The 11,965-nt window shown below is 44.8% G+C and overlaps 1 protein-coding gene across 1 annotated transcript in view; it reads left to right on the top strand.

Annotated features, from left to right (window-relative positions):
- Window positions 1–7,265, top strand: part of GPA33 (glycoprotein A33) — a 21,283-nt gene extending 14,018 nt beyond the window's left edge. The window contains exons 6-8 of the mRNA XM_018569867.1: window positions 297–413; window positions 4,730–4,856; window positions 7,076–7,265. Coding sequence (XP_018425369.1) covers window positions 297–413; window positions 4,730–4,856; window positions 7,076–7,265 — 434 coding nt within the window. The remainder of the gene's footprint in view (window positions 1–296; window positions 414–4,729; window positions 4,857–7,075) is intronic.
- The last annotated feature ends 4,700 nt before the right edge of the window (window positions 7,266–11,965 follow it).

The raw sequence follows: 11,965 nt of genomic DNA, 5'->3' as shown, positions 1-11,965 counted from the left end.
AGGAGAGAGGAGGGGACCCGGCGGCATACCTTATCCCGCCGGGTGACTGTCCCCTCCTCTCTCTGCCGGCGTCCATCACCAAGATGGCTGCCGGCAGGTATCAGAATACTGCCGCGTGCGCGATGACGTCTCGGCGGGGTGACACTCGGTTACTGCTCCGGGTGTCCCCTAGCCTCGGGACGCCCGTGTGTGTGTGTGTGTATATATTATTTTAATTTCGTATTTATGTTTATTTCTGTGAGCCAAAAAATAGGTTAAATTACTTCCGAGAAATGTATTTTTTGGTCTCTTTACAGAAGGAGGAAGTTTGACCCTTAAGAACATCTCTATGGAGAGCTCGGGATTCTTTATTTGTACATCTGAAAATCGAATTGGAAATGATTTCTGCAATCTCACACTAGCAGTAATGCCACGTAAGGGACACTTATGTGTTTAGAAATCTTTGTTCTTAATGTTTGTGTATATCTGTCAGTACACGTGATTGATCATTTCCCGATGTTTGATTTGCGTAAAACGAGGCAAGTGTCGAGATAATCCAGGGGGGGATCTGCTGCAAATCCAGTGTGCTCCTAACTTCCTGTTTGAGCTGAGAACACAGTGACTCTACTGTACTGAAATCCCCAAGCAATGTTTTCAGCCCTATGTTTTTGAGCCAAAAAATAGGTTAAATTACTTCCGAGAAATTTATTTTTTGGTATCTTTACAGAAGGAGGAAGTTTGACCCTTAAGAACATCTCTATGGAGAGCTCGGGATTCTTTATTTGTACATCTGAAAATCGAATTGGAAATGATTTCTGCAATCTCACACTAGCAGTAATGCCACGTAAGGGACACTTATGTGTTTAGAAATCTTTGTTCTTAATGTTTGTGTATATCTGTCAGTACACGTGATTGATCATTTCCCGATGTTTGATTTGCGTAAAACGAGGCAAGTGTCGAGATAATCCAGGGGGGGATCTGCTGCAAATCCAGTGTGCTCCTAACTTCCTGTTTGAGCTGAGAACACAGTGACTCTACTGTACTGAAATCCCCAAGCAATGTTTTCAGCCCTACCCAGTTCTCCCCTGGTGCACTACAGAACCCCCCTTCACCCGTGTAACGTGTGCTCTGTAGTCCAGCAGGGTAGATTTCAGGCAGTGCTGATAACGCTGCTTAGAATTGCAGTGTAACTTCAGTATGTTCAGTTAAGATTTGAAAATTAAGGAGAGAAGCTGATTGGTTGCCATGCATGGCTGCTCCAGATTTAGTCTCCTCCAGTTTTGATAAATTCCCTTCTCTGTGTTCTCCACGTGTACCCAATAGCTTTAGACAAACCAGGGGCATGTAGAAGCAGCAAGCCTGTATTTGCTTATATACAGTATTTGAGTCAATTGTGGGGCTAAGCCTGCGTTATCCGTACCCCACCAGAGGGCAGCACGTAACCATTAAAGGTAAACTTTAAAATTAGGAACTGCACAAAAAAAAATTCCTGCAATGAGAAGGCGTGAAGGATAGATGGGAGATATGGAATGGTATCCTGGTACCCGATGTACCAGGGACTGCACCAATCAGTAATATGAGGGTGCCGATACAAACGCCATTGTTGCAGAGTGCTTCTGTATCCCGCTACTGAAAACATGCTCTGTAGTAGGATCGCTCTTCACCAGTGGCGGTCCTAGGGAACAAAGGGCCCTGGTGCAAGATTATTTTTGCCCCCCCCAAAAAAAAAACCCTAACCCATATACCCTTTAGCAACCACAAAAAAAAAAAGTTGGAAAAATGGCATTGCTGTATAAAGTACAGCTGAGATTTGTAGCCCTCTATAGAGGGTGCCATTCTGCATTGCTGCGATGCAGAATGGGACCTGCCATATAGAACTACAAATAACACCAATACTTTATACAGCAATGCCATCAATTGGGCTAAAAAAAAATGATTTTATTTATTAACTTACCTTCACCTCCTCTGGCTGTTTCCTGGTTGGGGAGGCTGCAGAAAACCACCCGTGTGTGACGTGTCCATCTCAGCGCGCCCGTGTACTCAGGCGGCTGTCTGCTTGGTCCCTTGCCCCAGGGCTGTGTTTGACTAGATACTGGGCCCCCCGTAGGCTCAGGCCCCGGTGCGGCGGCACCGCTCGCACCGGCGGTAGTTCCGCCACTGCTCTTCACCAATCCAAGGGAAGTAAAACCAGTCTAAAAATTCTCAATGTAGAGATACTGTAACATGAGGTCTTCATAACAATGTGTTCATTTAGCGCCCTTATCAGCGTTTTATACTGCCAGTGCTTTTATGATGGGGTGGTAGTGGGTAGCCTGGCCTACAATGTTCTGCCACTGGAAAAAATTCCAATTTCCTTCACCAATCAGATGCAACAAATTGGCATAAATATTGTTTCCGTGCCCACATACTGTAATATAAGGTCCCCAGACGTGAACCATAAGTAGTTCTAATGAACTTTTGACCTCTGTTTCTCATCAAATAGACAAGTGATTATAGATCATTGGTTCGACCTCATCTGGAGTACGCGGTCCAGTTCTGGTCACCAGTACTAAGAAAAGATGTCCTTGAGTTGGAAAAAGTCCAGCGGAGGGCAACCAAACTAATTAGGGGTATGGAGGACCAGAGCTACGAGACAAGGCTACTAAATTTAAACATGTTCACATTGGAGGTGAGGAGATTAAGGGGGGATATGATCTCCATGTACAAAATGTTCAATGGTGGCAGCAACATTAGCGATAAACTGTTTAAAATTAACTCCATTACAAAAACTAGAGGCCACCACCTAAAAACCACCAGCCCCTTGTGCTGGAAAAAAAATTCCAGCACAAGGGGCGAAGGGGGTTCTTCACAGTAAGATCAGTTAGGGTCTGGAACTCACTGCCACAGACAGTGATTTCAGCAAAGAATGTGGAATTGTTCAAGAAACTTTTGGACGATTTCTTAAGGGACCGTAATATACAGGGGTACGGGTACTCCTAGAATGAGATCCTAATAGGTTGGACTTGATGGACTAATGTCTTTATTCAACCTCAAATACTATGTAACTATGTAACTATGTAAGTGCAGTCCATGGCTGCTGCTTCATGTACGGGTACTCCTAGAATGAGATCCTAATAGGTTGGACTTGATGGACTAATGTCTTTATTCAACCTCAAATACTATGTAACTATGAAAGTGCAGTCCATGGCTGCTGCTTCCAGAACACAACCTTTCATTGGTGTGTTGGGGTTGTTCAGAAATGAAAATGTGCTCGCTTCCTGCTAAGTTCCTAACCCCAGTACATCAAGGCTGGCACAGGAAAGTGCACCACAGCTACATGCACAAAGTCTATGACTGGTCAGTCCTGCCCATAGGATGGTGGAAAGGCAGTTCATACAAGAGCCAGACTTGGGCGGCAAACAGACACCTAAGCACATACGTCGCCAGCACACAATGGATCCATAATCAATAATCCAAACGTTTATTCATGCAATCACAACACAAAGAATATCAGTGCATCGGTTCGAGGTTAAGCAGGATCTCCATCAGGCATTTGATGACAGAGAGGTCCTTCTTGGCCTTGTAATGTTGTATTGACACCGTTCGTGATGTAATCGCCCCAATAAATGTTTGCAGATCCATGGTGTGTTGGTGACCAGATGTTCTTATCTATGAGCTGACACCGGCCAACCTGCTGGCAGATACTACAGCACACTCTTATGCCAGGCCTTTTTCGAGGATCATGTGCAATGGGAATATATTGAGCAAGTCCGACTCTAAACTGGGTACTTTTGGGCACTGAAAGTGTTCTTTCTATAAAGGGTGGTTGCCAACACCTCTGGCTTTTAGAACCAGAAAAATTGGTTCTACTAAGATTCCTTTAGGACTCATTTAAAGATGAACTTTAGCCAGATATTGAATGTTTATTATGTGCTGCTTCTGCCTTGGTTTGCTATGACAATGCCTTGTTCACACCCATGCACTGTGCAGTTTTGGTGCATAGGTGTGATGGGAAATCTCACTCCTTGTGGAAAGTGCACCAATCTGCTGCACGTAGCTCACTGTGGAATGCATTTGAAAAAACAATGCTGAAGTGTGAACAGCTTCGTTCTATAACATGGGCAACAATGTACACAATGCTCAGGATCGTGAATTGGTCTTAATGGGTCCTCGTCAGGGCTGGGTGTGGTCTAAAACTCATAAGCAAGGTTTGTTGGCTTTTATTTGCCCGTTGGGTTTAATAAAGCTGGAATGGAGAGGGCTGGTTGGTTGCTGAATTGTCTGTCTGCTGCTTTTTATGACTGTTTAGATTGCTGTGTCCTTCTGGCGCTGCACACATTGCAATTCATACAGCATATCATTTAAAAAAAAGCAAAAGCAGGGGTTCACATCCGTGAAAACCATATGCCAAAATGATGGAAAAGATCCAACGATACCTATGACCAGCCATCAAGAATCTCCCTATCTTTCCTCGTGATAGGGAGATTAGTCACTGCGGTTGTTCGAGGGAGAACAACCGCAGTGACTAATAGGAAGTGTATATTCGCTGCGCAAACTGTTGGCGCTATATAAATCCTATGTAATAATAAAATATATATAATTTTACAAAAGTTAAGATTTTTACTGAAGGTAACTTCTCCTTATTTCTTTTTAAAGACCGATTTAAGTTGGCGACATGTTTAATTGAATAGCATTGACATGAAATCTTGCAAAAGGAAAATATTCACCGTTTAATTCTCTTTCTTTTTCTTAAACTTTTGTGGCTGAACAGCGTCCATGAACATTGCACTCTACGCCGGTGTGATTGGTGGATGTCTGGCTGCTATCATAGTCATCGGTGTCCTCGTTTACTGCTGTTGCTGCCGGGATAAAGAGGATAAGGAAGATTATGAAATGGCGTAAGTTAGCTCGATGGCTGCCAACACGATGGCAGTGTGTGTGTTTGGGGTAAACCACAGTCCTGAAATGCTCTCTGACCCTGTTTTAATTAAACTGTGCAGGGATCATGCTGTGTTTATACCCTCTGCAGTGGTATTAATGTGTTCTAAGGTTACCAATGGTGTAAGAAGATCATTGTTCCTGTTCCATCAGCAATCCCAAATTGAATCTGCCCTAGCTACTGCTGTCCACCAGAACCTACTCGCTCTGAGTGGTCCTTGACATTGCGCTTGCCACACAGTATTCCTTACCGCCCCCTTCTATAAATGGTGAGCTGCATAGAGGTAAACCTCTTCACCCTCGTAGAAAAACTACCTTGGTGGCCATCTTGGAAAGCCTAGCAAGAGCAGGGGACAGCGCTGTGAGCAAGATGTTCACTTCCACTTTATCCAATGAGTCTTGCTAGGCTTTCCACAAGTGGCCATCAAGGTCTGCGGTCTTGAGCACTTCATAGGTCAGAAGGTTTCCCTCTATGCTTTATGCCATTTATGAGGGTGGTAGGTAATGCTGCGTAAGTGTCACATTGGGGACCACTCAGTGGGAGTTTCTGGTAGGGATCTGGATCTACTGATGATTGCTGTCCCCAGGGCTGGATTTCCCACAAGGCCAACCAAGGCTTGGCCTTGGGGCAGCAGGGAGTAGAGGGGCAGCAGGGGTGTGGAATCTCTATCTCCCAACGTCTGGGACATGCAGTTCCGGGCGGGTAGTCGTTTTCTACATTTTAGCCATGCTTTGGAAAAGCAGAGCTAAATGTACAGCGGGGATACCGCCGCTTGTTTTGTACAGGTGATCTCGGTGATGTCGCTGAGATCACTTGTATGCAGCCGGCAGGTCTGCCATTCTCCATGGGGGGTGGGGGGGTGGGAGGTGGGGGGGCGCATTGAGGAACCTGGCCTTGGGGCTGCAGAGAGTCAATCCGACCCTGGTTGTCCCCTGAGATCAGTCGGACCTGAAAGTATCTGAACAAATGGGACTGCTCTTGGTACCCAGGAATGATGATCTTCTTACACCTTTTTAAGGTGATCTTTGTACTTGTTTACACGTCTGCAACCACAGATAAGTCTAGATCCGTATTGGTGGTTCAGCTACAGGAAGTGTTTATGGAATGAAGCATTGCCTAGCAGTTAAGACGACCATCTTCCATCTATGAGCACTTATTAGGTTCACGCTGATCCCTTACATCTGTGCAATTAAAGGAAGTAAGTCTATGAACAGGTGACGGATCTGTTTTAACGTGAAGAAAATTGATATTCTAGGAGCACTTCACATAAACCGTCTTTTTGCTTTGGTGGGTGCTATTGGGGCGACTAAAACTACAGGCTTCCTATTATTTCCTAAGGTCTCCAGTGGTGGGATCACCCCTCATAGCTCAACCCCTGCAGCAGTACATTTGAATCTATGGAAGGGAGCTTCATCCCTGCTGCTGTTAAATGATATCCCTTCATAAAATGTCTATGAAGGTTCTCATTCCTCCAGGTCATGGTATATCTGTAAAAAAAAATGAGACAAGACGTTTCACTGGTCACCCAACCAGCTTTCTCAATTCAGAATGACTTGTACATAAATTCTCTGGGAATAAATATGCTGTTTTAACACCTCACCCTGGGCAGGTTACTAACACCTCCTAGCTCCAATTTATGCAAATGCAATCAACACCAATGGGGGGTCAGTGTTTTTTCCCCATAGTTCTCCTCAGGGTCACGGGAGGACATATACCAGTTTCCTCCCGTGACCCAAAGCTCAGTATATTGCGAGCTACAGTTTGTGGGATACTGTGACCGCCGCAGCCAGGACGAATCCTGACATTCCTGTCGAGATCCACCCAGCTGTGTGATTGACAGCGAGCTCTGCCTATCTAGAGGCCGAGCCAGCTGTGCCTGCTCCCTCCCCCGTCCGTTCCTCTAGTCAGCGCTGCAGGATCGTAGCGGGGGGAATCCCTGCAGGGAGCCATGACTGGCGGTCACGGCTCTCTGCAGGGAAAGGATCGGGAAGTGAGCGAGCGACGGTATGTGTTCACTCACTTCCCGATCTAATGAGCCGACGTGTGACAGTTTCATTGTCGCATGTCGGCTTGAACTATGAGGTGAGTGAAAATCGCTCAGCTCATAGTTTTCCTTTTAAGCTCGCCTGCCCTTTTGATGCAAGATGTTTAACATAGCTTTGTTGGTTTTTTCTTCAGTGACCGAGAAGAAGAGGAGGAGGAGGCTGATCACCCCCCACAGAAGGCCCAAGTAAAAGTACCGCAACAACAGCAAAACTACCAGGACGAGGACAACGAGGATGAAAATGACCTAGAGGACCATGACCATGACCAGCGTAGACCACCCATGCCACCGGCTAATAAACCCAGATTGGTAGTGGATGCCTAAATAACACCTAAAACAAGTATTTTAGAAGAAAAAAACCTAAAGCCTCTGTTCAAAGTATTTTATTCTTCTAAGAGGAAGCAGAACAGGGTTAGAAGAATGTATGTAGAGAGTATGAATGAGTCATGTATTGCCTATAGCAACCAACTTTTATCATTCAATTGCAAAGGAGTCCGGTTGCTAAGGGTAACTAAAGGCAAAGTGTGAGGATTGATGTGATGTATAGTTCTATCTTACAAATACATCAGGTTTTTTTTTTTTTCCAACTTTCAATTTCCTTTTTCATTTTGAGATGTTAAACCCGATTTTTAAATGCATTCCATGTGCATCAAACCAAAGGCGTGCATAGTATTACAGGTTTTCTTTCTGCTACAGCGTGAGTAGAAAAGCCTGACCCCTGTCAGCAGCTACAGAAGTGAGACCGTTGGTCTTTCGGGAAGCAGTGGTCTCTCTGCAGGAATTGAACCCCCCACCCCACCCCCACCCTGCTGTGTCAGACCTATAGCTCATGCTCCCTGCTGATTTGGGGACTTCAGGCTTTGTTTCTGCCGGGGGCGTGTCGGACCTCTGCAAAGCGATCATGGCTTCCGCACAACATAAAGGTCCTTAAAGGACATAAAGCATAAAGGTCCTTAAAGGGCATAAAGGAGGAATAAGCGCTACGACCTAGAACCCTCTATTACCTGCGCTATGTCGTAGCGCTTCTTCCTCCTTTTTGTTTCCTCTATAGCACATACGTCGGACACACCGGTCCGCGCACACCAGCGCCTAAATCAACCCCAACCCCTCCGGAGAGCGGTTCTCACCGGTTGGACCTGTCCTATACAACTTTTACACCTTCTCTACAGCATGTTGGCAAGGGACAGGTTTTTCTATTTGGGCTGTGGCTCCTTTTTAAAGAAAACACTGTAGGACTTTGCACACTTTGATGCACCTGAAATGTAGAGTTCAATTGGGCTTAAAATGAAGTTGATTTGGTGGTGAAGATGTCCCTCTGCTCCTTAATGACTGCAGCTATTGAACAGACAACGCCATCAGTACTTATTCACCAGAAATGGCATTACTGGGGCTTATTTGTAATGAATTGATGATCTGCATCTTACAAGGTGCAGCTTTAGGAATGGCTCCCTGCCTTTTGTATTGGTGACAGGTGCTCTTTACTCTTTCTTGCACCAATCTGCATTCTGTACAAAATGTTGTTTTTTTACATTTTTGGAATTTTTGTCTTTTCCATACCTGCTCACAGTTATGACCTTTTAATATACAGGCTTCCCATAGCCAAAATACAAACATTTTTTAGTCTTCATTCGTCTTGAAGTGTAACTTCATGCAATGTCTGCTTTATCAGCTACACAATATTGCACATCTGTGACTGAGTGGGTAATAGTAACATATCAACATAAAGAATTCACTCCACAATCACACGTGATTTAGGTCACACAACTCAAAGTTGTTTTATGTATCATAGCCATTGAATAACATTAAGGGCATGTTCACATGATATCAGGTGCGGATCTGCAGACGCGGTGCTACTACTGATGCAGTGCGTTTTTGATGCGTTCCAGTTTAAAAAATAAATATATATATATATTTTGCTGGAGTGGGGCTGTCAGTATGTTAGCTGCAGTGCGTTTATGACGCATTTTGCGTTTCCTGACCGTACAAAATGTGACATGCAGTATTTTTTCTGTCGTAACCTGAACGGACTGCGCACTGAGAACTGCAGCCCATAAAACACATAGGGATACACTGGGATGCATTTTTAGTGCAGGAGCGTACAGATCAGCTCAGCACAGAAAACGGACGTCGTGTGAACAGGCCCTAAGGCATGATGAAACCCAAAAACGTGAATGCGATATATTGCAGCTTAGCAATCCTTAGATGTGGTGGCGGCATTTTTTTTTCTCTCTCTCTCGAGAATTAAGGAAAATTAATTGGGTGATCCTGCGATCGTACAATAATCGGCAGGTGTATGGGCAGCGCGCGACCGCATCTACTGTACGGTCGCACGACTTTCGTCTTCCTAGCACGCTGGAAACCTGCCAAAAATCGTATGTTTTTCGGCGGGTTGGTAGCGTGCTCGGAAGACGAAAGCCGCAAGCGCACACTGCCCGCACAACATTGCGATCATCGGCAAGCCCTCCCCTCAGCGCGGAGGGCTTGCGATGATGGCAAGTACGATCTGCCTGTCCAAGATGGGCAGATCATACAAAATTCTAATAGCCTTACAACCGTCGCACAAGAAAAATCTTGCGATGGTTGTAAGGTGTATGGGCAGCTTTAGCCCTGTTTTGGGCAAGCAGGGCTAAATGCACAGCGGGGAAGCTGCCGCTTGTTCTATACAAGTGATCGCCGAGATCACTTGTATGCAGCCTACATACAGGAGGGCGCATTCAGGAACCTGGCACTGGGGCAGCAGAGAGAGCAAATCCGGCCCTGTCCGGAGTGCAATGAGCCAGTTGAGCACCCGTGGAATTTGCAATGGGACCTGTGGTGAGCCACTCGCCTACAGCGATATACATATTACGTTGAATTAGTTGTATTGTACCACTACTCCTGCCATTATAACACCACCAATGTTATATTAAAGCCATTTGAATCAATTGTTGGAAACTTTATTTAGAGACATCTTAGGCGATTGAACACGGTCTCCTGAGAACCCACCATTCTCCCAGTCCCTGGCTATTTTCCCACTGCATTGGATACTATCACTGCTTCCTCTTCAATGCTAGAATTCGGGTCCGCCAATTCAGGCCTAAGCAAGTACACGGGAAGGTCTTGTGCTCCCCATTAGTACAATGATTTATAGTCACAAATGGGTGAGTACCATGCTGGCTGGGTGAGCCAGCAGGAGGCACTGTCACTTTTCCCATTGGTGGTACATTTCTGTTCTATTCAAGGATGCCTGATATTTACATTGAACAATTCACCATTGGACTTTCACCAGTGCCCTGAAACATAAAAATTATGTAAAGTGTGAAAGGATGTCTAGAGCTGTAGAGTGGTTTGTTAAGCATGAAGCTTTATGGCCAGACCAAAAACTCTACATTTGGGTTTCTAAATGTATATTGCATTACAGCATTGGACTATGAATGTAAGAATTGTTTTGTTGTTTTTGTTTTTTCATTTTATAAAGTTTTTCTAGACGTTTGAAAACAATGTATATGTAAATACTCGTTTTTAAAGTGTTTTTTTTTTTTTTTATTGTATGTAGAGGGGAAAAAAATAAAAGGTTTTATTCTAATCTTTTTGTTCTCCTGGCTAATGTATACACCATAAAGGTTAGGCTCTATTCACACCATGGCGTATCGAATATGCGCGTTTGTCGCGTGTTTCGTAGCGGTACCTTTTCAGGCGTAGGCCGTTTTGTAGCGCGTTCAGACGGGCTGAAATACGGCAAGGTGTGGACCATACCCATAGAAAACAATGGGATTTTCATGTTTGAGCGTTTTGTCGAGCGTTGAACGCGCTACAAAACGTACAGGTGTGAACCAGGCCTTAGTCATGAAAAGATGAACTAACTCCCTGCCCCTCCTAGACACGTAAGCTGCGGAAAAAATTTGGTTCGGATATTTTGTTTCAGGATTCCGATCCAAAATTACATTTTTGGTTCGGATTCAGAAGAAATCCGAATTTTCGTTAGTTCCGGATGAGTTTACAAATATTCGTTGAGAATACCATATACAGATATTAATACTAAAGCTGAAGTTCCCAGACCCGCATGGCATTCAAGGATCCGAAAAGCCGTTCGGGCCTGGAAGCCTCGGCTTTAGTAATATATGTATATGGCTCCCAGACCTGCATGGCATTCGGGAGCTCCGGAATGCTATTCGGGTCTGGGAGCCATATACATATTATACTAAAGCTGAGGCTCTCAGACCCAAATGGCATTCAAGGATACGAATTGCATTCAGGAGCTCCCAAAAGCCAATCGGGCCTGGAAGCCTCAGCTTTAGTAATATATGTATATGCTGTATGGCTCCCAGACCTGCATGGCATTCGGGAGCTCCGGAATGTCATTCGGGTCTGGGAGCCATACAGCATATATTACTAAAGCTGAGGCTCCCAGACCCGAATGGCATTTTGGAAATTTGGATCTCTAATGCCATTCGGGTCTGAAAGCCTCAGCTTTAGTATAATATGTATATGGCTCCCAGACCCGAAATGGCATTTTAGAGCTCCCAAATGCAATTCAGATCCTGAATGCCATTCGGGTCTGTGACCCTCAGCTTTTAGTATTGTATGTATATACTGCATGTGGCTCCCATGTTGCGTGTTCAGACCCATTCGGGTGCATTAAACTGAAAATCGCATCCGATTTGTCAGAAAGGTCACATGTCCGATTTCAGTTTCGTTTCTGAATGAAATTCGGACGGGATCCGAAATTCGTAAACTGACACATTCGGAAGTGTCAGAATTTCAGAAAATTTGTCAGAATTTTGATTTGGAAAGAAACGAATGGCACGTGTCTAATCTCTACTACACTAAGCTGCAATAATGACCATCGTCCACCATGTACAGCAGATGGTACAACCGTCCTCACACGTGAACTTCACTACACCGCCCCGGCATCCTGGAATAAAGAAAATATTCCCATTGCAAGCATGATGTTGCTATACAGCCTCCAGGAATGTATAGTGAAGTTTTCAGGTGTCAGGACCATTAGATCAGCTGGCGATGATAGAGGGTGTTAAAAAGTAAGA

Source organism: Nanorana parkeri, unplaced genomic scaffold (assembly GCF_000935625.1).
Source record: "Nanorana parkeri isolate BGI_ZX_2015 unplaced genomic scaffold, ASM93562v1 scaffold1414, whole genome shotgun sequence".
In the NCBI taxonomy this organism is placed as follows: Eukaryota; Metazoa; Chordata; class Amphibia; order Anura; family Dicroglossidae; genus Nanorana; species Nanorana parkeri.
Note: the sequence above shows the minus strand (reverse complement) of the source record. Positions and strands in the feature narration are given on the sequence as shown.